This window comes from Colletotrichum jinshuiense, chromosome 8, assembly GCF_051148585.1.
Source record: "Colletotrichum jinshuiense chromosome 8, complete sequence".
Taxonomy (NCBI): domain Eukaryota; kingdom Fungi; phylum Ascomycota; class Sordariomycetes; order Glomerellales; family Glomerellaceae; genus Colletotrichum; species Colletotrichum jinshuiense.
This window is the reverse complement of record NC_139315.1, coordinates 860679-886532: the sequence shown is the minus strand read 5'-3', so window position 1 is coordinate 886532 and position 25854 is coordinate 860679. Positions and strand designations below refer to the sequence as shown.

The 25854-nt window shown below is 52.5% G+C and overlaps 10 protein-coding genes across 10 annotated transcripts; 3 read left to right on the top strand and 7 right to left on the bottom strand.

Annotated features, from left to right (window-relative positions):
• Positions 1 to 28: 28 nt before the first annotated feature.
• EsH8_VIII_000255 (uncharacterized protein) lies at positions 29 to 1765 on the bottom strand (the record flags this gene model as incomplete). The annotated part of the gene is made up of 2 exons (XM_083269297.1): positions 29 to 1682; positions 1731 to 1765. 2 exons carry the CDS (start codon positions 1763 to 1765, stop codon positions 29 to 31), a joined length of 1689 nt encoding a protein of 562 aa, XP_083129065.1.
• A 353-nt stretch (positions 1766 to 2118) lies between these two features.
• EsH8_VIII_000254 (SDR family NAD(P)-dependent oxidoreductase) lies at positions 2119 to 3239 on the bottom strand (the record flags this gene model as incomplete). The annotated part of the gene is made up of 5 exons (XM_083269296.1): positions 2119 to 2187; positions 2241 to 2377; positions 2432 to 2910; positions 2964 to 3079; positions 3144 to 3239. The coding sequence occupies 5 exons, from the start codon at positions 3237 to 3239 to the stop codon at positions 2119 to 2121; spliced, it is 897 nt and encodes a 298-aa protein (XP_083129064.1).
• Positions 3240 to 3659: 420 nt separating this feature from the next.
• Positions 3660 to 5420, bottom strand: EsH8_VIII_000253 (cytochrome P450; the record flags this gene model as incomplete). The annotated part of the gene is made up of 3 exons (XM_083269295.1): positions 3660 to 4036; positions 4088 to 5240; positions 5298 to 5420. The coding sequence occupies 3 exons, from the start codon at positions 5418 to 5420 to the stop codon at positions 3660 to 3662; spliced, it is 1653 nt and encodes a 550-aa protein (XP_083129063.1).
• Positions 5421 to 6519: 1099 nt separating this feature from the next.
• On the bottom strand, positions 6520 to 7932 carry EsH8_VIII_000252 (uncharacterized protein; the record flags this gene model as incomplete). The annotated part of the gene is made up of 2 exons (XM_083269294.1): positions 6520 to 7512; positions 7723 to 7932. 2 exons carry the CDS (start codon positions 7930 to 7932, stop codon positions 6520 to 6522), a joined length of 1203 nt encoding a protein of 400 aa, XP_083129062.1.
• A 3268-nt stretch (positions 7933 to 11200) lies between these two features.
• Positions 11201 to 12698, top strand: EsH8_VIII_000251 (class I SAM-dependent methyltransferase; the record flags this gene model as incomplete). The annotated part of the gene is made up of 9 exons (XM_083269293.1): positions 11201 to 11272; positions 11330 to 11362; positions 11416 to 11506; positions 11561 to 11602; positions 11657 to 11811; positions 11859 to 11896; positions 11963 to 12100; positions 12170 to 12589; positions 12641 to 12698. 9 exons carry the CDS (start codon positions 11201 to 11203, stop codon positions 12696 to 12698), a joined length of 1047 nt encoding a protein of 348 aa, XP_083129061.1.
• A 1376-nt stretch (positions 12699 to 14074) lies between these two features.
• Positions 14075 to 15106, top strand: EsH8_VIII_000250 (uncharacterized protein; the record flags this gene model as incomplete). The annotated part of the gene is made up of 5 exons (XM_083269292.1): positions 14075 to 14116; positions 14172 to 14327; positions 14377 to 14483; positions 14550 to 14866; positions 14916 to 15106. 5 exons carry the CDS (start codon positions 14075 to 14077, stop codon positions 15104 to 15106), a joined length of 813 nt encoding a protein of 270 aa, XP_083129060.1.
• A 1231-nt stretch (positions 15107 to 16337) lies between these two features.
• Positions 16338 to 16724, top strand: EsH8_VIII_000249 (uncharacterized protein; the record flags this gene model as incomplete). Its single annotated transcript, XM_083269291.1, has 1 exon — positions 16338 to 16724. The coding sequence occupies one exon, from the start codon at positions 16338 to 16340 to the stop codon at positions 16722 to 16724; it is 387 nt and encodes a 128-aa protein (XP_083129059.1).
• A 1095-nt stretch (positions 16725 to 17819) lies between these two features.
• EsH8_VIII_000248 (uncharacterized protein) lies at positions 17820 to 18652 on the bottom strand (the record flags this gene model as incomplete). Its single annotated transcript, XM_083269290.1, has 2 exons — positions 17820 to 18327; positions 18393 to 18652. 2 exons carry the CDS (start codon positions 18650 to 18652, stop codon positions 17820 to 17822), a joined length of 768 nt encoding a protein of 255 aa, XP_083129058.1.
• Positions 18653 to 20381: 1729 nt separating this feature from the next.
• EsH8_VIII_000247 (uncharacterized protein) lies at positions 20382 to 21688 on the bottom strand (the record flags this gene model as incomplete). The annotated part of the gene is made up of 2 exons (XM_083269289.1): positions 20382 to 20596; positions 20665 to 21688. The coding sequence occupies 2 exons, from the start codon at positions 21686 to 21688 to the stop codon at positions 20382 to 20384; spliced, it is 1239 nt and encodes a 412-aa protein (XP_083129057.1).
• Positions 21689 to 23249: 1561 nt separating this feature from the next.
• EsH8_VIII_000246 (uncharacterized protein) lies at positions 23250 to 25479 on the bottom strand (the record flags this gene model as incomplete). Its single annotated transcript, XM_083269288.1, has 3 exons — positions 23250 to 24551; positions 24632 to 25137; positions 25194 to 25479. The coding sequence occupies 3 exons, from the start codon at positions 25477 to 25479 to the stop codon at positions 23250 to 23252; spliced, it is 2094 nt and encodes a 697-aa protein (XP_083129056.1).
• Positions 25480 to 25854: the final 375 nt, after the last annotated feature.

The window sequence follows — 25854 nt, the reverse complement described above, 5'->3', positions numbered from 1 at the left end:
CTTTTCTACTCTAGACAGTAGCATCAATTTATGCAGACGCTTTCTTCTTCTGTCCTGATTCAAATACTATTGCCGCCTTCATCACCATCTCATCTTCCCACCTCCTACAAACAACCTGCATTCCCACTGGCATCTTCAAATCCGGCCTCTCAGTCAGCGGTAACTCACCACACGGAACGCTCATTGCAGGATGTCCCGTAACATTAAAAGGGCAAGTATTGCTCGTCAGCCCGATGGCGGGCTTCAGCCTTTCCAATATCGAAGCACCCGGGTCGGGATGTGGCATGGAGACGGTCGGCGCGCAGGGCGTGACCAACACGTCAACCTGCGCAAGGGCAGCGTCGTAGGCGGCGCGCAGCTGGAAGACTTTGCGGTGGGCTTTGGCTTCAACGGAGGGGTGCAGGTGGGATTTGTCAAAAACTTGGCTGAGGAGAATGTTGACGACGGCGGGGTTGGACTGAGTTAGAAGCTGGTAAGTCTCCTGGCTCGGGGGCCACTGCGTCTTTATGTGAGGCGACAAGTACGATAGATGGCCTGATGGTTTCCCTTGAATGAGACCCAACGACATGGACGGACGTGTGGACGCCGTCCAGATGATGGGACCTTCGGAGTGCATGGGGACCGAGATGTCGACGACCTCTGCGCCGGCGGCTTCAAACCCTTCTCTCGCTGCGTTGCACACCAGATCGCGTACTTGCGGCGACAGACCCGGCACGCCAAACGATTCGGTCAGCAGTCCTACCCTCATGACAGGTCGTCCAGGCTCGGGGGCTGCATGACGATACTCGGCGACTAGGGCGGGATAGTCTTTGACGTTAGCCACGAGAGGCGTCTCGGGCGTCATCCGGGGATCGATGCCATCCCACCCCGCCATTACCCTTAGTAGTGCCGCGATATCTTCTATACTTGATGCAATTGGACCCAGATGGTCAATCATGGGCGTCATGGAAGCGGCACCTGTGTACGGAACCAGCCCAAACGTTGGCTTCAGCCCGTAGATACCCGTGTAGCACGCCGGGATGCGGATAGAACCTGCCTGGTCGCCACCAATCGCCAGCTCTGCCGTCTCCACAAAGATACCCTTTCTTGACCTGAGTAGAGCGTCTGAAGAGACGAGGGCGCATGACCCGCTGCTGCTGCCGCCAGTCGTGTACCCGTGCAGCAGCGGGTGATGCACCGGTCCGGTGACCGACGTACACGCCAAGGGTGAGGCGCAGAAGTTTTCGCACGTCGAGGAACCCTTTATTACGGCACCCGCGGATAGCAAACGCGACACGACGGTTGCATCTATGGGCGAGAGAGGAAGAGGACCGTCCTTGGACAGAATCTCGGGATGTGTACCCAGCGTGGTTGGTAGGCCGCCGACGCACACATTGTCCTTGACGGCGACGCTTCGGCCCCTGAGCAGATTGCTGGTCAGTTCAGCGGCCGTGATATCACAACGGTGACTCCAGGCGTTCAAAGGATTGTCCTTGGCATCCGGCTTCCAGAATGAGCGAGGTTTGGTAGTGGGCACCGGGAACAGATCTGGGTGGACGAAGTCTTCACCAGTGTCTACTTGATGCATGACGGCCTCGAAAGACTTGAGCAATAGAAGGTACGACTGCGCATCATGGGGGTCGGGGATGGTGAAACTGAGTTCGGCAGCGAGTCGATGCAGCTCCTCCTCGTTGAGAACAGACCTGGGTATTGTCAGAGAGGGATTGGATTCAGATTAGTGCTGTACATACGGTGCGTCATCGCTTGCTAATGAGACGATGGACATGTTTGATCTGTTCGGGATTAAAGTGAAGAATGATTGGGAGTCTTTGTCTCGAAGGCTTCGTACTTGTCCATTATTCATGTGTTTCCGTTAACTACTGTACTTATGCCGAGCGCTATCGGGTATGCCGCCGGGATGCCCCAGCTAGACGCTCTGGCTGGCGGCAATGCCGATGTCCGCTATACTGGATGTGACTGGCCTTGAGCACGGCTGGCTTCATCGTCAGGGCCACTCCACATTACGTAGATGGTTGTCAGGGTGTTCGGGATACACACAGCTAGAAGCCAGAGTTTGAATGGTGTTTACGTGATCGAGAAGTTTGAACAGACTCCTTAATATGAATCCTAGTTATGCTACTACGTCTGTCCGTTCGCTACCAAGATACGCCCCCCGTCCACACAAAGATTGATGCCATCGATATATGCCTGCATGTCTTGTCAGATTTTTCTCACATCATCATAGGAGTTCTCAAACTTACCCCGGCGCGACTCGCCAGATAGAGGACTGCACCCGCAATGTCTTCCTCGCTGCCCGCTCTTTTGGCAGGGACTTGGTCGAAGAGATTGGCAAACATGTTGCCCTCTTCTCCAACGGGGTTCATCTTGCTTGGCACGACTACAGGTTGTCAGTCTCTGACCGCGTTTTGCTCAGGAAAGGAATGTGACTTACAGCCGGGGTTGATACCGTTGACGCGAATGTACCATCGCCCAAATTTGGCTGCCAACAGCCTCACCAGGTGGTCCGTTGCCGCCTTGCTCGTTGCGTAGCTTGACATGTCGACATTTGTCGCATTGTGCATACTCGCGCACGAACTCGTCACAACTACCACACCCCTGCCCTCGCTGCTCCCCTTGATCCCTGCACCTACGTCCCGCTGCGATGCTGCTGCCAGGAGGGGCATGAAGGCCACAGAGAGGAAGTAGTGCGCCGCGGTGTTGACGCTAAACGTGTCGGCCCAATCAGAGTGCCGGTGCGACCACATTGAAGCTTGCAGCTCGGCGAGGGAGGCAGACGTAACATCGCAGGGGGTGACGGGGTCGCGGCGGATGCCGGCGTTGGAGACGAGGATGTCAAGGTGAGATTCGTGCTGCGAGATAAACGACGCGAGGCTGGCGATGGCCTCCTTGGAAGAGACGTCGCAGGCGCACCTGGATTCCATCTTTAGCGACTGTTGTGAGATGGGGATGGTTGGTGTGATTACCCGACTGCGCTGCCGCCAGAGGCATTGCCAAGTGCATTGAGCTCTGCGACTTTGTCGTCAATGGGCTCAGAGGGCAGTGCTACGAGGTACACCTTGGCGCCGTTGACTACCAGTCCCTAAGATGGTCAGCGACTCCAACAATGTAATGAGGAGACGGACCGTATATCCGGGGCGTTTTACCTTGCAAATCATAAATCCAAGCCCACTGCTTCCACCCGTCACAACGGCGACATACCCTTTGACGCTAAATAATTTAGAGATATCGAGTGAAGCCATGATTCAATGGACTATGTTGTGTTGATGAGGTTTTTGCTCGTGGGTTCTTTGACTTCAGCGATGCATAGCGCTCGCCGATTGTTCGTGGGCTTTTATTGTTATGGTTTATTGGCTGGTGTCGGAGCTGCCGACATGTCAATCACAGCGCTTAAGCTCCACACTCAGGCATCGCCGGGGTTTCTTAGACTTTGTTCTCGACCAGATCATCACCTGACTTTAAGCATGCTCTCATTTAATGATTGGCTCACTGAACTTCAACTCAACGTTATATTGTCTCGTAACTTCATGATCAGTTTTGGTTCGTCTTTGCAAGATGTTGACACAAAACACGCCACCCTCTCCCCCAGATTTGAGTTTGATGCATGAGACCACCGCCACCTATCCACTACTATAACTCTTGACCGCACTAAGTTTAGTTCTTTACTCCTTATAGTGATCTCTGGTCCTCTCCTCTGCCAACCTCAAACACTCCTCCGTTGTGTTGACATCCCTCGGTACGAGCTTCACCTTAAAGTCGCGCGGAATCGCCACCAGCGCGGACTTGAACTGGTTGTAGTCGACGTAGTCCGTGTTGGGCGGCTCCGTCTCACTTGCCACAATCTTGTACGATGCCAGCAGCCGTAGCAGCGCCGTGTACAGCAACCGATGCGCGATATACTGACCAGAGCAAGCGCGCGAGCCGGTGCCGAAGCTGAGGTGGTTAAGCCCGACGGACTCGCGCTCAGTTGGGGGGTCAAGAGAGGAGAGCCAGCGCTCCGGGTCAAATTTGCCCGCTTCTGAGCCAAAGTGGTCGATATCTGGACACGCGTTAGTTTGAATCGAGAGCATAGGAGAAATACAGGGCTTACCGTGGTTTCCGGCTTGGGCGTTAATGAGAATCATTGTCTTGGCCGGGATTTTGGCCCCGTTCCAGTTAACCTCGGTGACTGTCTTGCGAGGCAAGCTCATGGCACTGACGGTGTAGTAGCGACCGGCCTCCTTGATAATGGCATTGATGTAAGGAACCTTTTCCTCGGAGATGCTCGAAGACCAGGCATCACGCATGTCCGGGTAATACCGCTTGATGTCCTCGTACGCGCGATCTTGCCAGATCTGGCCCTCGGGCGTGCTGAGAGATCCGATAGCCGACGTCAACGTTCCCGGGATCGTCTCGAAGCCGCCCGACACAAGCGAGAGACAGATGGATGAGACCTCGACACCTGTAAGTTTACTCTCCTCATCCTTGAGGATAGCGGCTGAGATGCAGGGTTTGTCGGTGCCCTGCTTGATCATTTCGCGGACCTTGTCCAGCAACAAGTTGAGGTACGCGTCGCGGCGATCTCGGAGCTCTTTTGACCGCTTGTTCTTCTCGTTGTTGGGGAAATAACGCATGATAGGTACGTAATCCTGCATGTTCTCTGACGCACTGCGAAGCAGGGAAATGGCCGATCCGACATGCAGAATCTCCCGGAGGAGTTCGTCGTACACAGCGTCCATACGGATGCCGTAGCATAGGGTGAGGGTCGTGTTGAGCGCATACCGCTGAATGTAAGGCCGCACACTGATCTCAAGAGCGCCGTTATGGCTGTCTTTCTTTAGGTCCCGGAGGATGCAGTAGGTCTCCAGGTCGAACATGGGGTAGTAGTTGCGGAGGGCTGGCCTTCCCAGCGCAGTCCCTGCGGCCTTGCGCTTCTTCTTGCAAGATTCGTCCCATGGGGACGAACCGATGGTAAAGCCCTGTGTGCTGCTGATTACACCGTGGAAGGTGTAGAGTGTGGGCCTGTCAATCACGGCGTTTTGGTTGCCGAGAAGCATTTTCTTGCAGTCCTCGAAAGAGTTTACCACGACGGCGCGCGTGTTGCCCAGCTTGATCTGGTAGACGGACTGGTTGTACTGGCGCCACCATTTCTCGCACACAGTGGCGTGGTCCTGGCCCAGCTGGAGCAGGTGGCCAAAGACGGGCAGCGCGCCGGGTATCTCTGGCAGGCCCTTGATGTAGGAGATGTCTGTCTTAAACGCGACCTATTGCTATTGTTAGAATCACTGTTCAGCCACTCATGCGAGCAGAGCGAAACTGACATTGTAGATGAGATAAGTCAGTCCCGCGACTGCTAAAGCTGTGAACACAAGTACAAGCTCCTGTGACTCTTGGAGCTTGCTGAACCACACCGGGTTGACGAAGTCCTCGAGATTGGCCGACATTGTTTACGTATCTCACAATGTGAACTTTCTATTTGCTGGTGATCGCTTCGACGCGGCACCGTGGAAAGTGAGAATCTCAAACCGATGCTCTTTTAACAACTTGGCGATGCTGCCGTTGTTGCAAAGCAATGCAAATGGCGTGGGGCCAATCGTCGGCCCCCGCCCCAGTCCCCTCGGGGGTGGCGCGTGTGTCGGACGGTCCGATGCGGATCATTTCATTGTGGAGCCCGTGCGCCGGTGCAGATAAAGACCTTGGGATCGGTTATCAGCGGGTGGTCCGTTACGTGGGAGTGTGTTATCAACTCGTTTATCGGTGCTTATTGGGTGCTCCTATGACCTGCCTACATGCTGCATGCATGCCCCCAGCAGCGGAATTAGGCACTTAGAAATCAATGGCTCAATATGCGCGGTCCCAGCTTCAGAGTATGGTAACGAGTGAAAGGATGCACGCCGCAACAGATATCGTTACAACGTTCCTGAGCTTTCAGGCAGCGGGTTACTTGCCATGCTTTGCAATTTAGAAGTGCCTGGTATGTTTCCAACCTGTTGTGTTGTCACATCAAGATTCAAGTTTTATATAAGACTTTCATCCCTTTTCTTGATTCACTTAAAGACAGCCGAGTGGTCCGCTCCAAGCCACTTAACCAAGACATAACCTTTGGAGGTGTGCAACTTTGAAGGGGTTCAGAGCATGAAAACATTAAATTTAGCCTTGTGCTAAAGAAAATGTCACAAGAACTAGGCATATCACCTCTCACTTCTCTATTTTGTACCAGCGCATCGTGTCAACTTTATAAAGATACAGAAAGTGCTTCGCCTACTTTTGTTCTTAGGTATAAGCTGGTGTGAACAGAGCCATCATGCAAACTGCCTGAAAATTACGGAGATGTTAGGAAACTGACCTTGTACGGAAGGGGAAATGTCTACGATGCTCTCAAGTAAACCTCTGGTTTTTTATTTTCTGCCAAGACCAGTACGTATGTGCTGCATTAACGGAACAACCTAAGTATGACTAAAGACGCTCTTTAATAATATTGATACCAGTACAATGTCGTAGTTTCCTTTCCGTTCAAAACAACCTCTTCTTTAGAGCTTCATCTTAAACTTGCTTTACAACTACGATGTCTAGATCTGAGTCGCCCACTTGGACCTCGAGGGCAATATTCTCCTCAGCTGACAACATCTGTGACATTTTGAGTTCCCCCCCAATGAACACATTCCATGAACCCGGCTCCAAGTTCCTGACAACGGGGTTTATGGTTTTTAGGTCCTTGTCCCATGCCCGAACGGTAAGCACAAGCAATTTTTCTCGGTGGTCCCAATCTCCGCGAATGAAGTCGACGCCGTCGTCTAATGTGACACCATCAACAAATGGTCGGGACGAGACATCATCCGCTGTCCATGGCCGTTCCCACATGATCTTTTGCCCATCTTCCACGTTCAGCCGTGCATACCCAATTGCTGCGTTACCTGAGAAGGGGTCCATATGAGTCCAGTCGAGGTTATCATCGAATCGTTTGTCGTTGCGGGGATAGTACAGGCCACCACGATCCCATTCGGGCTTGAGATGCCTGTCGGCGTACTCGAGCAAGCCCTTCAACTCGACGTCTTTGCCCAACTCAGAGAGCCACTGAACAATATACCCAAACGTTGGCTTTGTGTAAGGAAAGTTCTTATTATTGGCGGATTCGGATTGCATGGCGTCTTTTGCATTCTGGCGTGCTGTTTCAAGTGTTTTGCGAGAGGTCGAAGATGCGCCATGATCTTTGACGAGTTTCCTGAACTCAGCACCGACCGAAGGCTGATTCAGTCGCACTTCTCCTTCAGTGTTGGTGACGAATCCCAGAGATTGCTCATCGAAATGAGACCGCACGAAAGTGCTGTTCCAAGCGTTCATGAAAGCGCACCCCCAAGCAGTCCAGGCGGGGTCTTTGGCAGGTAGAGTGAAATCCTGCTTGACCAACCAAAAGTCTGGAAATAGGCCATCAGGCCCGACCAGACCCTTCTTATCCCAGGCTGCCTTGTACTTGGCCAAGACTCCCTCAATGACGTTCGTACCCTGACGAGCATCTCTGAGTCGCACTCCGATTAGCTGGAATCCGTGTTAGCTTGTCGTATCACTCAGTTTGTTTCGTTGACAACGTACTGGAAACTGGTTGCAGACAACAAAGACACAGTTTGGTTCGCAGCAGACTCCGACCCAGCCATTTTTCTCCATTTCTTTCAAAATTGCATCTTGCAACGTCTGTGCATTGTACGAAAACGTCTCGGGTCCCAAGCCAAAAAACATAGGGTCCCATACGAATTTCAACGAATCTGTCTTCTCAAACTCGTCGTCGTCGAACAGCATTGCGTAAAGTGAAACCATCATTAGCAAGTGGCCGCTGTACATGATGTTTTCTTTGACAATAGGATCAGCCCAAGGTTTTCGCAATTCCTTCAGATCGGGATCAGTAGCAACACCAGCCATACTGGTATTGAACCAGTACGCCCAAACGGCGCGTAGAAGCATCTTGTGGATTGTTTGGCGTATAAGGGTCTTGTAGACACTGCGTAGTGCCGGCTGGCGGTGGTAATGGGCAGCCCCTGCAGAATAAGCAATCGTCGCCAACTGGTAACGATAGGCATCGAGAAACTCTTGCAACGGTTCCTGCGATCCCATCAAGCGCCATTCATTGTCGGGCTGGGACACCAAGTTATGAAAATGACGAAGATGTCCCACTTGTTCTCGTGACAGCTTGGAATACGTTGAGAGGTCCGGTAATCTCGGATGCTTTGTTTCGCTTTTCATTGTCGTAGTGGATGACATGATTTGGCTTTGACCAACAACTGTATTCTAGAAGACGCTGGAACCTTAAAGAACTTAGTTTGGTGAGGTTCACAGCTTGGTGAATCGACTTGTTTGGATTCAACCTGCTGTCATACGGTAAGCATCGCATATAAATACTTAGGAATCTTGGTCGCGGTAGGGTTTCGAGGTGGAGATTGATAGATATCCTGGCGGTTCCACCGTTCAAAGGATCAATTATCATCCTTCGAGGGAAGCTGAATACGACAAGCAAGTCGTATAGGCAAGGAATTGGCCAGTTTCTTTCCACCTGTCGGGGCGGTCGGTGTAGTTGCCCCGGTCCAAACCATTGTACATGAAATTGCCTCTTAGAGAAAGTGGGGCCTCATAGTGCTGACGACGGTCCTGAAAACTAGGCTGCAAAAAATTAATCTCTTACGTGATCGAGAAACGCCTGATGTTGCGAGTTACCTTCCCGGGTTAGGCGATAAATGCGGAAAGAAGAGGATCATAATATCTTTTTGCCCTTCTTCCCTTCAAGTCTTTTCGTCAACTTGAAGAATTTTTGGTCTTGTTGCTACATTTTAAGATCGAGCATGAATAACCACCTAGGGCAGGACAGAGAAAGCGCAACAAAGGACCGACCTGGTCTGCCACCTCAACCCTGCTTTATTTCCGTTACCGCCTATGCTAAAAAGATGATTGAACTTTAGTGATGTAACGACGATCCAGTTTAAATGCTGGCAGCGGACGCCGATGGGACCGATCGAGTGGAGCAGTCGGCATTAGATGCTCCGATCTGCCCGGCATCGTTGGTTCAGTTCACAACTATAGTTCACACAGAACTACCACAACGAAGGAAATATGGCTTTCCGTGTTGTTATAGTACACTGCGAAATGCCCCGAAACTTTACAGAGAACATAAATTGTTATTACAGTATTGAGAACACCAGTCCTGAAAGGGGACTTGTGAACACCCCTTCTGGCTTTGAGTCATGACTCTGGGTATTTCCCTTTAGTGTGTTACTGGATTGGCATTGCGTAAGCTCTACTTTCCAATGCAATCACAATGGAAGTATTTTGTACTTGCTGACCGGGAAATATTACAACAAGGGGAAAAGATTCAAGAAGTAAGCCAACAGCCCATGTAGGCATGTGAAGCTCGAATTCAAGGACTAATCGAGTTTCGCCTAGTAGGTATTCGAGTCCACGGCAGAAACAACCGGTCTTTCGTACACTACGAATTGATCAAAAGATTCCCATTTGTATCATTTCAGCTGGTGTCGTTGCCGTTTGGCCATAGGTTCCACCAGTGATAAGCCATAGCACTACATGACAAGCCAGGACCACCTCCAAACCATGATTCCGAATCAAAGCCGTGGAGGTGAAATTCTCTGCCAGGCCATAGCCATTACCCTTAGGCCAGTAAACCCCGAGACCTAACCCTGATGTCGGTCTAACAAGTAGCAGGGCATCATTCGTGTTGTACTCGTACATACTTGACCAACCTCTGCCAACAGTCCTTTCCAGCAAAATTGCATTGACGGAATGGCGCGAGTGCTCTCGAACCACACTAGATACTGCTACGAAAATAGTGATTGACATTGCTGATGCCCGTGAGCACATGCAGACCCACAATTTAGCATACACAGCACTCAGCTATCGTTATTTGGTTCGAGCTACTATTCAATACGTTCGCAGCAAAAGGGAGTTTGAGACAGATACTATGCTTCAAAATACCGAACAGCGGCTCAGCAAGGCTTTAGACGAATTTTGTCACTGGTGAAGTAGATTGGAGTACAACCTACGTATCTGGGTGCTATTGAATATCGCTGTCCAGGTTTATACACCTTCCATCTATCAGAATGGTGTATAAGTTATATATATGTATATCCTTAGTGTACAATTTGATCGTCACCAAATTCCAATTTTATTGTGTGAATATGTTGCTTCTCTTTGTTGATGCTATCCTGGTTGGACTAGAGTTGCCACTTGAGCCCCTGAGATGAATAATCTGCTCAAATCGAGTCTTGTTTTGATGTGCTTTCCGATCCGGGACCTAAACCTTTTATTTAGATGTTATTTTATTTGTCTTTTCAATTACGGCGCTATTCTTCATGAAAGCAGCAGAGAACGAATTGATGAAGCATACATGCATTTCTGCATCCCTGGTCAAGCTGTAGAGTTTTGATGGCTCCTAGATAGCCATGACATTGGCGGCCCGGCTTCAAATAGCCTGCGTTGTATGGTTTTTTTTAGATAGTCAGCTGTTTATTTCACTTAGGATCGTTTCTGGAGATCCCTGCAGAACAAGTTTCTGGGGTTGCAGGGTTTTTATATACTACCCCAGCACCATCATCACTCTGGTGATGAGTTTTATCCGCTGCAAGTTTTGTTGAGTAGGATACCGTCCTTCATGCTACATAATTACAACCCATCGACTATGAAACTCAAAACCGTCGACCATGTACATTCTATGCAGATGAATGCTCTCTTATGGTATGCTGCCCCGAAGCCGTTGGAATCTTGGACCCCACCACAGACATGTTGGACCTACTGGGCAAGAAGACAAGGGCCTCTGGAAATTATCGGAAATGCTCCACGAAACGAGACCCGAGGACATGGTTGCGAATAGCAAATCGCCACGGTGTGCCTTCACAACTGCAAACTGCATACAAACAACGTACGAGTGTCGTTCTGGTTCACCGATTGGTTCTGGACGCGCGCTACCTTCTTTTCTGGGCTATGTCAACGTCGCAAACAGTTTCTCCGCCGCGATGTTGCATAATTACCAACAGCCAAGAAGAGGGGTAACAAAAATACGGGTCGTGTATCAAGGGTATAAATGATCGTTGTGTGCAGTGTTGGAACCGGCCTAGATGATTTCTTCAGTCCCCGAACCACTTTTGCGTCAAGGCGAAGGCCTACGAATCTATTCTTACTTACGAAATTCCGTGCTGGACCTGCTGCCATCATGGTCGGAACAAACACCATGGCCAATGACGCGCCAAACACTCAAACATTTGTCCAAGCCAACAGCCATGTTAATCTTGAGGTCGATGAGGTACCTCCCCGCCTTCTGCATCAAGTTGAGGGACGCCAGATTGCTGATTAAGAAAAGGCCACAGACGACAGCGCATCGGAGCTCGGAGAAGTTAGTAATAACTCTTGAGATTATGCTGGAATCTAGATTGATGAGTTGTTCAGAGCATTGCTTCGTCCAGCACGAGCATCTCCAGTTCTATTCTCGATTACCGGATCGAGAATGGTCGAACATACCACAGGTATAAAGATGGCAGTATGTTCCCAAGGCCCTTTATCTTTGTTGCCTATTTCGTTCTCACGCACGCAGAATACAACATTCCCAACGACGAGGTGGAAAACGACAGATTAGGTAGGTATCATATTTACCGTATCTAATTCGCCTAAATGAAGCTCACAAGGTCAGACCTGCAACACAACCTTTTCCTCCTGACCTTTGGAGACAAACTAGGACTTTCTCCACCAAATGATCCTGATTCAAAAGTCAAGCGAGCTCTTGATATTGGCACTGGGACCGGAATCTGGGCAGTTGACTTTGGTGAAGACCACCCAGATGCAGAGGTAAATATTCTCATTGTCAATGAATCCCAATCTCACCTCGATATTAGGTTCTTGGTATCGATCTTTCGATGTCGATGCCAGAATTGTAAGCAATAACCTGTCATTAGGGCTGCCCACCCCTATCATCACTTTCATTGCTTATCGTGTTTAGTGTACCTCCCAACGTCAAGTTCGAGATTGATGACCTGGAAGAAGATTGGACATACTCGCAACCCTTCGACTATATTCATAGTCGGATGATGACATCTTCTGTCGGTGATTGGCATGTTTACCTCAAGAAGTGCTTTGAGTATGTCCGAGAACCTGGTAGAGGTAAAATCTTATAGTCTGACGAGTGTTGTCTAACATGTTGTTTTAGTAACCTTACACCCGGCGGATATGTCGAGTTACAGGAAATCGACCTTTTTACTTGCTGTGATGACGGCACCTTAAAGCCAGACTCTTCACTCTCAAAGGCTATTGATCTTATTTATGAGGCATCCGTCATTTTTGGGCGTCCATACCAGAAGATCCCTGACCTTGTAGATGTTTTGAAGGAGGTAGGCTTTGTCGATGTCACTATCCAGACCTACAAATGGCCATCGAATTCTTGGCCAAAGGATCCCAAGTATAAGGAGCTAGGAATATGGGTTCAAGAGAATATTACTGCAGGAATGGAAGGATTTCTCATGGCCCCTTGCACGAGGGCTCACAACTGGACGCGAGAGGAAGTGCTGATGTTGCTGATGGGAGTACGAAATGACATCAAAGACCGATCCATACATGCGTACTGGCCTGTGTAAGTTCTTTTATTTTCAGTCTAATACAAATACTAACGTATCACCTCTAGTTACTCTCTATATGGAAGGAAGCCCACAGAGGAAGAAAGCAAGCAAACAGACAACTGATTTTACGGACACTCATATCATTGACTTTGGACAACAATAAGAATATTTTGACAAGAAGTTACAAGGAAATGAATGACTTTTGTTATAGATGAAACTTTTGGCAGAAAAAAAACTGTTTTTCAGGTCGGCAAATTTTTTTCAGGTCCATGAACGTAATTATGTCAGGTGGTGATCAGGATCTTTTGTCTCGCTTGGGCGTATGACGCGAACTTACTGGAATGCTACTCATCCGTGTTGTTTTATGGACATTTACTTCAGCCACTAAGCATTTCCAGTATCGAGAATCCGAGTAGTGATAAAAACTCAAGTTGCGCTGAGTGACAGTTCTATCCGCCAAAGTGTGCATCACGTCGATGATTCATAGGATTTGAAACCAAAACATGTTTACCACTCCTCCATTCTTACCCCAGCTTATCTGTTGGCCATGTTTTCCAATGACAGCTCGTCAGCATGTGCATGTTTTCAACAACACGAAGCGCAAAGTCTTTGGCAGTCCCTCTTCAACTCCCATTAGCGGGATGCACCTCTGGTGGATCCGCCAGCCATCGGTAAACCTTAATGTCGAGACCGCCCCGGTCACCCAAGTCTTTCCCCTTTTGAACACCCGCAGAATCCTTCAACTTTATCGCGGGGAATGCAGATATGGAAACCAGCAGAGAAGACTGCGCCAGGATGTATCCGTATTGTGGAGCCCTTAAAAGGCTGGACTTCAACCAGTGTCACGAAGATGTCAATCTCTTAAGCTTCTCCGGCAAACACCAGATTCCGGGTAACTAAGAGGCAGCAACGGATGGTAATCCTCCAACAACGATGTTACCTAGGTAAGTTAAACGGGACCCATGATATTGTTGTGATTTGCATTTCAAAAAGGAGTGATGAGTCGTTCCATCGGCTTAAAAGACTTCATTCCTTGGAGTCGGTAAGTTTGCTTGGTTTTTGTCCGAAATCCCCTCTAGAAGTTTGCCGGTCCATTTGAGTTTGGGCGTCTCCGCTTCTTGCCATTATTTGATTATTCAAGGGGCCCTCACAAATACCAATGGGTATGTCGCTTGTTAAGCATGCTAACGGTGGTCGGTCGAACCATCGGAAATTCGAGACTATGTTGAGTAATCAGCAGGCCGCGGTGTAATCAATCACGCCGCTGTCTGTGCCAGCATACCACCTACATGCGATGACTTTGTTTTAACATTGGAAATGTTGGCCTTTGAGGAACCGGTATACTGAGAATGTTGGGTGTATATTTGATTCACACACTGCTCTGCCGAGCATAGGTTTAACACTTTCATCACATCTGAGTTCCTTTCTTCCATCATTTCTATCAAGTCTGTTTATTCTGATCAATTAGTTCAATTCGAAATAAGACTTGCAACATCATTATGGCCTCTTATCTAGTGACTGGAGCGTCGCGTGGCCTTGGCGTAAGATTACCTCAGTACTGTTGGTCGAAGTAGTACTGACCATTATTCTGAAAAGTTTGAGTTTCTCCGTCAACTTTCGAATGACCCAGCCAATATCGTCATCGGACTGGTTCGCGACAAGGAAAATACCAAAAAAAAGGTTACCACCGAGTTGAAGCGGGACAACGTTCATATTCTACAAGCAGATGTAACCGACTATGACGCAATGAAGGTAAGTAGATGACAATCTCAATCTGTACGATGCTAAATAAGATCTCCAGAAAGCCATTGCCGATATTTCGGAAATAACTGGCGGAAGCCTTGACTATGTTATTGCCAATGCGGCCTTTATTTCGACGTGGTCAGCATATGACGGCATCAGCGTTCTGTAAGCCCCTTGATCATATCGATTGAACTGTTATAAATCATCTGATTCTAATGGTTGAGTCAACAGTGGGGATGATCCGAAGCGGCTGGAACAGGACCTGCTTGACTCGTTCAAAACCAACGTTATCGGCAACGTCCATCTTTTCAATTTGGCCCTGCCACTGATTCTTAACGGTCATGCTAAGAAGGTCATTACGGTATCGTCAGGAATGTCTGATTTGGAGTTTATCTCCAAGTCTGGAATCGAGGTCGCGGCGCCTTACTCTATCAGCAAGGCGGCTATGAACACTGCCGTGGCTAAGTATAGTGCCCAGCATTCCGCGGACGGTGTCCTTTTCTTTAGCATATCGCCCGGCGTGATTGATACGGGACTCTACGATGACGGTAAGAAAGAAAGCTCGGAGACTGGAACATGCATCTGACATTAAGACAGCAACGGAGGAGCAAAGGCAGAAAGGAATGGGGATGCTTACCAAAATGGCAAAGTATGCGCCGCATTTCACCGGCCCGTCGACTGCAGAGTCATCTGTGAAGAACATGTTGTCGGTGATTCAGAAAGCCAGTGTTGAAGCTGGTGATGGTGGGTCTTTCGTTTCTCATCACGGAAATAAGGAGTGGCTTTGAGTCACAGGAAACTGAAGTAGACCTCACTGCCGTGTTTGCATCATTTTGTACAAAGTTATTGCATAGGTTGTTCATCGAATCACATCATATCCCAGCAACAATATAGGTTTCTTCGCATGACATATTTCTTAGCACTCGAGTGACAACGAAATACTGGATGAATAGATGTGGTCAACTGAAAAGTCATTTGGTAAAACAGTAGCATTAAGCGCGGGTGTACATTGAAACGGCTTGACGCATTGCCTCTGAATAACGTGGCTATCGTTACTCTTGTTGAATGTATAACATTTTCCTATGGCCGCGTAAATCTTGATATTCTCATGATTGCCGTCCGGCAGAAGTCAAAAGATGGCGCGCCACCGCCACCGAGGCGGAGCCACTGCTGGTTGACAAACATACCCTGAAGGTGAAGCTGTGAACAGGATAGGGAGAAATGACTGGTTGAGGCGTGAGGAAGCTGTAATATACGAAAAGCGGATGAAAAGTACAGAAAAATGTCAAGTTTCGGGATCCCTGTATTGAATTGCAAATAGAGTGGTTCCTCTAGTTGAGTTGAAAGCGAAGGTTGGGCGCTTACCTGCCGTCTAGCTTCGTGGGCCCACGCACGCATCATGAACCATAGCCTTTTACCATACCTGAATGTGGACAGGAGAAATTGAAACCATGGCGCGAAGCTAGAATGGGCATTAAAGTCATTGCGTCCAAATGATGCAATGTTAAGTTAAGCATCTTGTTGCGTATCCCATGGCAGGGCAAATACGCAAAATCGTAAACAATAATGGAAATCAGTAGGTGGACTCTGCTCATCAATGAAATGAAATACAAATTATCACTTCTTCTGTATTGCCATATTCTTATTGGTCTCAAAAGAACCCTAACAATTATGGAAAAGACTGCGGAATTCCTGGTTCAACCAAAACCTTTTGGTCACACCCACGAAACCCCCAGAAGGCGTTTCGGAGATGGCTTACGAATGATCATAAGATAGCCACCACCCTCCCTCAGAAATATGGGCATCATTCTTTTGGGGTATTCTCAAAAATCAAGAACCACATCGTCACGCCGCTCTCTGCGCGAGCTAGTGAGATCGACTTCTTCGAGCACTAAATGGAGCCTTGAACAAAGCCCAACATCAACTCATCATCACCTACCCAGGCGTCCACCGAACTCAATTCCAAAGATTTGTTATACGATGGGCTGAAACAACCAAACCCACTACGGCGCCAGCTACATGGATAATACCGATGCCACGAGCACCGACGAGACCAACCCAAAGGACACATTTGCCATGTTTGTAACATTCGGTGGCTACGCAGGCATCTGTGTCCTTCTCCTCTTCTGGTTCTTGTACGAGAATCGCAAGCTTGACCGGGAACAAGATGCCCAAAGGCGGCGCTTGCGTAACCGTCGAATTCGTAGGTTGCTCTTGGAGGAGCCTTTGCCGTTGTACACCCCAGAAGACCCACTGATGCCCGGGATCATGAGCGGCTACGACTCTGTTCCGCCTCCGGCGTATGATACGATCATCATCACCGTGCCACACTATGACGAAGAGTCACGGGGAGTAATTTCCAACCCTGGCACAGGCGGAGAAGATGATGATTGGCAAATGGTGTAAAGGATTGGGAGGCTGAGGTGGAGACAGGTTGAGAGTTTGGTCATTAAGAGAGGTATGCTCGAGAGTTGTCTATCAACACGTCACACAGCGCTTTTCTCTACCCACAACAATACCTGCAAGGAATAGATGAAGGATTATATATGGTGTGAGGGAGATCGGGTTAGGGACATGATGGCAAGTTCGCTTCATCATAGTCCTTGAGTGACCAAACTAAGAAGCCGTTACAGGCGACCGGATTTCGAAACAAGGCATATTCCCATTGATAGGCATCTTGAATCTTAGGTAATTATTCGTGTCTGGGTAAAGTTGCGCACACTGGATCGTGACTACTCCACTGCTTGGCGACACATTTGAAATAGAAGGTTTGTCCGTCAGCAATGAAAAAAAAACCCGGTTCCTATCCATACGAAGGTAGGTAAGTAACTTGGTGTACAATTGCGATAGTGAACGTAAGATACTAATAGAAAAAGTGCAGACTGAAGAACAGAGGCTTCTTTTGGGTATCCATCTGCGTACGCGAGTGAATGAGTTAGAACGCAAGAAGATCAGCAGATATTACACCCAAAGCAGGTAACCAAGCTATTTGAACCGGCCTGCTCCTATCTTCAATGGGCCCGCCTGTCCGCTATATACGCAGGCCGACTTCAAGACACAATAGACTGATTGATGCCGTCAAAAGCAAAAATGCAAGGGGCTCAATCGGGATTCGAACCCGAGACCTCGCCCATTCTCTGCGCTGAGCGCATTGGGTCGTGACAAGCACAACACCCGAAGGGCGAATCATACCACTAGACCATTGGGCCGGTTGGCTTGCAGTTCCTAAGGAACCGAATGCGGTGGGTTTCGGTGGCGTTTTTCGCCGGATTCGGGCATTATGAATGGTGATCGTTGTCTGACTAAGCGCCCTGGCTAGTTCCATCCCGCTACCTCCTCTCACTCACTCTCCCGAAACTGGATTCAACTGAATTGCACGGCAAGGGTGGGTTGGATATAATGTAAATAGGGCTTAACATTTCGCTGATATAAGATGCAAATACTAATACAAGCGTCGGCGACGCCACGAAATCATCGCTCTCCGGGTATCACACTCGCCACCTACGGCAAGCCCGCCAACCTCCTGAAGCCAACATTCTCCACGACCCTCAGCCCGCCGTTCAGCGTGATGATGCCCCTGCCGCCGGTCGCAAGCTCGGGATCGAACTTGCCCATGGCCATCTCCGTCATGAACTTGCCCAAGACCTCGGTCGGGCTGACAAACGACGGCGCGAGAAACCTGACGGGGGGGCCCAGGAAGACGTTGGTCAGGTTGAGCAGCGCGCCCGGATTCGGGGCGTAGGGCTTGATGGCGTCGTGGTTGGCCAGGTCAACAAAGGCCGGGCGGACGGACTCGGTCTGCAGGCGCGGGTTCGCGGCGCGCAGCTCGGAGAGCAGGGTCTCGGTCTCGCCCTTGACGCGGGCGAAGATTGCGCTGAACCGGCCGGGCTTCTGCGTCGCGCCCTCGCCCGAGACGTAGACGAAGCGGAAGGGCTCCTCGCCCGGCGGCAGCGTCTCGAAGGCCTTGGCCGCTGCCAGGGCGTAGTCCTTGGTGATTTTGACGTATTCCCTGAGGGGGGTTGTGTGTCAGCACCGGGGGAGCTCGATTGGCCAGGTGAGATAGGGGGGGCTTACTCCTTTCCGACCTTGGTCTGGCTGATGCCCAGAGCCCACACGGCGCCATTCGCGCCCTTGAGCTTGTCCAACACTTCCGAGTCGTACTTTTCGAAGTCATTATGGATGATGACATTGATGCGGGGGTCTTTGGCGTTCTCGACCATGGGAATCGGTCGTCTGCTAAGGATGGAAATCTTTGTGACGTCCTTCATCTTGATCATGGCATCGAGGACGGACGAGCCGACCAGGCCAGTGGCCCCAGTAAGGATAAGATGCATGGCGAAGGAGGTGGAGGTGTCAAATCAGAATTTCTGGCGTTGTTCGAGGTAAGAGTCTGTTGGGTATCGCAGAATATGTAGCACCGGTTTTCTTGACAGCAGAAGATGAGAGTAAAGAGCAAGCAAACAAAGACGGCGACATGGCCGGCTTTTGTTCACGACGCATCTAGGGAGCGGCGCAGATGCGGGCGGTGCGGCCGCCGCCAGCGGGCTTGTATCTCCACTCTTCCCGCCGGGGGTAAGCGGCACTGGTCGATAAATGCGTCGTCGGAGTACCGTGCCGGAGTTAGCACTATCGCCACGAAAAAAGCAGATTGCACGCGCAGTTTGCGAGTGTCAGCGGCGGGTGCGGCCGCGCTGGATGGCATCGGAGCTTCGATTCAGTTCCGGACCTGCGATTCTATTCAATCCGTTCCCGCAGACGACGTGAAAATATGAACACGGCGTATCCCAAACATTGGGTTTTCCCAAACATCGGGTTTTCCCAAACGTCGGGTTTACCCAGACTATCGGCTTTAGAAAACGTGTTCATCCGATCCCGGTCACTCAACACTCAGTACCAAAGTCCCCTCTTGTCCGCCTGTATGCCTGTATGCTCCAGGCTGTCAGCACCATAATCCACTCTTGTCCGCTGGCTGGCAGGCTCCCGTTCTAGGCTGCTGGGTGGTGTCGCAATGCACTGGGCCCCTGGACGAAAATTGCACCATCACGCCCGGCAACCACCGAAATTGCTGCGCTCCGCCGTTGCGGCATTTCATGACCGTCAGCCAAACAAGCGTATGGCAGGTTCCTCCACGTTACACATTGTCGGCTTCTGAGTTCCTCCGCTGGTGAGACATGCTCAGCACTGGGTAGTAACACCACCCAGAAGACATGAATCAACGACGCGTCCTGTGGAAGCCTACTGCGGAGAGCAAGGAGATGACAACGATGCCGGCAATTTGGTGTGGTGCGCAGAATGTCAGAAAGACGGCGCGTGCATCGATAGTTGTTGGCCAGACCGACACGCCACTGACCACACGCCATCCGCCGTTGTTAACCAGTGTCACGCGAAGCCCCGTAGAAATTTTACGATATGACATCCTCGCGTAAACAGGCTTGCCACCTATTGCCGTCGTGGCTACCTGAATCTCACACAGCGTGCTTTTCCTCTACACCTCGAGCTGTGCCACGATGCATCAGTTCCGTCACGGCCGCAACATCATGCGTGTCAGGGACGCACAGCGACCCCATTGGCCAGGTCGACGCTAACGGTTGCATCGTTGCTGTTGACGGGCCTGGGGAGAGAAAGGTTGACGCCGCGGTTGAGCGTGTCCAGGCACAAAGAGTGGAATACCAAAGGTACTTATGGCTGACGTTGTTTTATCGGTTATATTTTATCGGTTATGATTTATATACGCACGCAACACCCAATAGCAGCGGTTGCAATCGACAAGGCCGTGGCTCCAGGACCGAAACGCCTCGGCGAGATATTATATCCCAACACACTAAACAATAGAAGACCGTAATCCGGCCAATTTTTACGCTCCGATACGCCGTCCGTCCCAGCTGTGGTGTGTTTGCAACTCCCCTGTGTATCCTTACACTCATATGCTTCGGTATCATTCAGCGCCCGCGCTCGTTCATCAGTAATTATAGCGTCCGTCGTTGCGACGTTGGGAATATCATGTGCCACACCCTGTGTGACGGGGTATAATTTTCTTGTCTCGCTCTCTCGCTCTCCAACATCTTACAAGAGCAACGCCATGCCCGCGACGAGACTGACGACCACGGCGGCCGCGGCACCACACCCTGCTCCGACCCTCCCCGCGTCGGCCATGACGTTTCCGCTCTGGTTCAAAAAGGGCTTCTCCGCGACGACGCGGATGTTGTCGATGAGCCTGTCCTTGTCGCGCGTGTAGCTCGCCGGGACAAAGTTGCACTGGCCCATGATGAAGTCCATGTCTGCCTCGCTGTTAGCACCGTGCTCTCTATCTCTCTGGAAGATATTGACAAAAAGGGGTTGGACTCACCATTCGCCTGGTTCCCAGACTGCCGTATGCAACTCTGACACAGCCCAGCCACCAGCTGCACGTCGAAGCTCTTGTTCAGGCATGTGCAGTCCCTCTCGGCGTTCTCGCGGTTCTCCTGCAGCTGCTGCTCCGGCCGCTTCGCATCGCCCCCGATTGGCATTGCGGCGGGCATGCTCGTGGTTGCTTGCGATGGGGGCGGCGACAGCGGTGCTAGCACAGGTGGCGCTGATACGACCGAAGGAGCTGGTACGGCCGGAGGAGCTGGTACAGACGGAGGAGCTGATATTGCCGGAGGAGCTGGCACCGGCGGCGGTGCCATGACCGGAGGTGGTGCCGGGACCGAAGAGGGCGGCGGCGGCGCTTGCGGGCTAGGCATCGTGGGAGCCGGCACCGTCAAGGTTGAGGTCGACGTGGGCTGGACGTTGACGGGTGGCGTAGGCTTTGCCTGCGGCGTTGTCTCCACGGAAGGGGTAGCCTGCGGCGGCGGCGGCGGAGGAGGCGGCGGCGGTGCGGCCGACGATGTAGTAGTCTGGGTAGTCGTTGTTGTGGAAAGCTGGGTGTCCAGTGCGGGAGCCGCGGAGGGGAGCGTGGCTATGAAGATGGGCGAGGCATCCTGCGCAGGCTGGGCATCCTGCGGGGGCTGGGCATCCTGCGCGGGTTGGGCATCGGCATTGTCGGTGGGCGCCGCTTGCCCATCCAGCGCCGGCGTCGAGGCGGGTGCTTCGATGTCGGCCTCCCTGTTTTTGGTGTGGTGATGGTGCTCTCGTCTGACCCTGTGGTGCTGTGCCGCCGGCGCCCTCATGGCCTGCCTCCTCTCCACCGGCGGCGAGGCGTCGATCCTTCGTCGCTTCAGCCTCTTCAGCTCGTCAAAGGTGTTGTCCACGTCGCACTTGAACGTCAGCTCGACAATGGGCCCGCATATTGTCGCGCACTCGACCGGCACGTCGTCGATCTGCAGCTCCCTCGCCCTCGCCAGCGCCGCGAACGCCGACAAAACCAGCGCCGATGCATCTGTCCCTCTCATCCTTTCCGTAGAGCTTGTTGTCGGCTTATACAACCCAGTGGTGTCGACAAGATTTAACCCCCCGAGCCTCTCAAAGTATACGACGAGGGCAAGTTTGTGGGATCGCTTGTGGCTTGTGGCTGAGATACCAGCCAACTTCGAAGAGTGCAACAGACCAGGCTTCAAAGTAAATCATCCGCACACCATCCAAAGGGTTTTCCACAGAAGAAATAAAAGACGATCCTACCCAGGGCGGCACCTATATCAGACACCTCATCCTCTCCCGCACAGAAATCTCAGACCAGCTACAGCCCGCTAACCGCCTACCTCGCAGTAACAGATGAAACCATCCCCCCCCCAGAAAAGGTTGGACGGAAAGCCAAACGTCCATCTCCTCCCCTCATCCAACCAGGAAGAAATGGCAACCCGTTGCGGTTGGAACGCCACCCAGCGTGTCAGCGTGCCTGCACCATCACTTACACGCACCCATACTCTAAAAAGAGAGTTAAAGCGCTAGGGGAGGGAACAGCAGCTACTTGCCACATCGGGTCGAACGACTCGTCTTACTCGTCTCGGAAACAAACCATGGCATTTGGGAGGGGGATCTCGTCTCGGGTCTCTGCCAGACACCCTTGCATTCGAACTTGAGACTCTGCGCGCCGGCGGCGACTGCGACGTGAAACGCGAACAGACGGCGCCATGCCACCAATCGCAATGCATCACGGCGACCTGAGTTGTGCCCGTCGCCAGTGGTCCCCGGGAAGAGGTGGGCAGAAAGAAAAAATTATCCCCCATCAGAAACGGTCGATCATGTTGCTGCTGCTCATGTGCCCTGGCTGGTCCAGGCGACTAGGCCTGCATGGCGTTGGGAAGCCCTGCCCAAACGACGAATGTTTACTCGGTCGGCCCTCCTGCGTAGAGGGCGAGTCTGAGGTTTCAAAACAACCCTTTTAAACATTTACAGTTGGGACCCGCCGCTTCGCTGCAAGTTAAAAACAAAAGAGTCGACAAGTCGACATCGAAAAACATGGCGTGGTGTAGATAATGACCCAGGTCTTCACAGAGTGGTATGTCGAAGTCTCGAAGCTCACTCGCCCAACTCTCAGACGAACCTGGAGGCCGGATACCGCTGCTTCCCTCGGATGGGCGAGGGCAGAGCATCTCGAGTGTTGTGAAACGCGACCCGGGAACGGATGAAAGACGAGCGCACGCATCGGATGCGGATCGTGGCCAGCGGCAAATGGGATGCCGGCGCACAGTCGATTTTGGTTTAGTGGCCCCTTGGGTTCTTCTGATTTTATGCTTCATTCTACCCGATTCGACCTTCGGTGTCCTCTTGGTCTGGTTGGCGCAACCACTTTTGGGCCCTGATGAGTGTGCTCCGCCCGTCCATCCCATGATGTGGGATTCCGGTTCTGCCCTGCCTTCCGACCGCGTTCGACCGTGACCATGAACTCTAGGTCGAGTCTCGAACTGACGTCAATGTTTGATATTGGAGAAAACTATAATATACCAAAAAGGGGGAGGGAGGGAAGGGAGGCCGCGACTGAGCCTCCAGTGCTGGCTGCAGCCGGCGGGGTCTTCAGCACCGCCCTCGTTTGCCGACACTCTCGACTCGAACGCCCAGCTTGGCTATCTCGTGGGCATCAATCACCCCCCTGCCGTCAAACACCCATCGCGGGGTCTGCATGTGGCTCGCCACCCTGGCCCAGTCGACCCTCTCCTTTGGCTTGTACTCTTCGGCCCCTAGGCCAGTGGCAAACCCTGAGACCTGCTGGCCGCCCAGCTCTGCCTTGCAGAAGCAGTCGGGGCAGTCGCCCGCACACTCGGGCTCTACTATGTAACGCTCCAGCGGGTCGTCCGAAGAGGCCCCTATCGGCCGGCCGTGCGTCAGGTGCTTGTGCAGCGCCAGCACATCAGCCTGCCGTACCTCCAGGTCCTGGAACGGGCGAGGGTCGGCGGCGGCGGCGGCCACCCGCGATGGCGCTGCGCTCCTGCCGTGGGAAGAGGGCGCCTGACTTGCCGGGCCCTGGTCTTGGGCGTTGCGAAACTCGTCGAACTCGGTCGTGATGAGCACCGCAATGCTGCCGTGGCAGGCATCGTACGCGTTCCCGTACACCGCCAGAGGGCCGCCGTCCTCCTTTAGCGGCTTCGCCGGGCCGCACAGCTGCCGGATCTCCTCCTGGACCACGGCCGGGCTGCAGCAGGGGTCGAAGACGGCAATCTCCCGCGGCCCCTCCTCCAGCAGGCTGCGGATGATCTCCAGCGCCGGCGCCTCCCTGGTGTCGGACGTGTTCTTCTTGAACGCGTAGCCGAGCACGGCGATCTTCTTGCCCGCCAGCGTGTTGTTCAGGCACCGGACGACGCGCTTCGTGAACCGGTCCCGCTGGTACTCGTTCATCTTGACCACCTGGCGCCAGTACTCGCCGACCTCGTCGAGGCCCAGCGACTCGGCCAGGTACACGAGGCTGAGGATGTCCTTCTTGAAGCAGCTGCCGCCGAACCCGATGCCCGCCTTGAGGAACCGGTCGCCGATCCGGGGGTCGCTGCCCACGGACGCGGCGACCTCGTCCACGTCGGCACCCGTCCGCTCGCATATCGCGCTGATGGAGTTGATGCTGCTGATGCGCTGCGCCAGCATCGAGTTGGCCACCAGCTTCGCGAGCTCCGACGACCACACGTTGGTGGTCAGGATGCGCGAGCGGGGGACCCACGCGGCGTAGACCCCCGCGAGGGCCTCGGCCGCGCGCCTCCCGGAGCGGGTCGTGTCCGACCCGATGAGGACGCGGTCCGGGTACAGCAAGTCGTCGACGGCGGTGCCGGCCGCCAGGAACTCCGGGTTGGAGATAATCTCAAAGTGAACCCCAGGCCGGTGCACGGCGAGCTGCAGATTCCCCTCTCAAGTCAGCGAGGGAGCCACAAAGCAAGAAAGCACGCTGGGGGTATCCCCCGCCCTAAACTCACCGTCTCTCGCACGAGCTCGGCCGTTCGACACGGCACCGTGGACTTCTCCACGATGATGGCCCCTGGCTTCGCGTGCCTGGCGACCTCGGCGGTGACGGCCTCGAAGGCCGTCATGTCCGTGGCGCTGCCCGCGCCGTGCCCTCGCGTCTTGGTCGGCGTGTTGACGGCGACCAGGACCACGTCCGCTTCCGAGATGCATTTGGAGACGTCGGTCGCGAAGAACAGGTTCGGCTGCCGCGCGGGGACCGCGATGATGCCCTCGCCGCACCGACTCTCGTACTCGGATGCGGCCGGCGAGGTGCTGGCGTGTCCCGACTTGCCGGGCTCGTTCGCAAACGAGCACTCTTTGGCGCCGTCCCTCGCGACGCGCACAATGTCGCGGAGCCCGGGCTCGTAGATGGGAGGGTGCTTGGAGTTCCACCGCCGGATGCGCCGCTCGTCCCTGTCGACGACGGTGACGCGAATGTGCGGGTTCTGGAAGGCGATGACGGCCGCAGTCGGGCCCCCTGGAGGTCCATCGTCAGCACTCCATCCGCCGGGAATCTTTGCCTCTGTATCTTACCGACGTAGCCTGCGCCCACGCAGCAGATGTTGCGAATCGGACTTGGCCCGATGTTGGTGACCGGGCAGTCATATGCCTCGGACCTTGAGTCAAGGTCGCCAAAGATATCATCACATGCGCCCTCTCCGTCACTAGCGAGGTTTTTTGCCGCCTTGAGAACAGGGCTGAACGTACAACTTCCCTCGGGCGTCGTAGGGACTGTAGAGGGCGCACGGAAGGCGTTCTTCTCGGACTCGTCGCCCGAGAATGAGGCAGTGGCCCCGTAGACACCCGCCATTGTCGTCATAGATCTAGACCCCGTCGGTGAGATAAATATCTAGACGTCCTCTTTTGGGACTTGAGAACTGTAAATGTATTTGGGCCCAAACAGGCAAAAAGCGATGCGACGGTGACGAGATACCCAGTGGTGGCTGCGTCCGATGAAATGGTGTTCGCTTTACAGTGTTCGATTAGGTGTGGTCCGCGTTGACGACGGCCGTGCGATACGAACGGTTCAGCAGATCTGACGTGGCTTGGGGGAGGTGCACACTCGCTGGATTACGAGGCTTCGTCCGATGAATGGCTATTTCGGTGACTGGAGATCAGTACAACCTTCAGCTTCCTGACGCGCGTCAATCGGGATTGGTGTTGAAAGACGGTAGGACAGTCGAAATACCGTGCT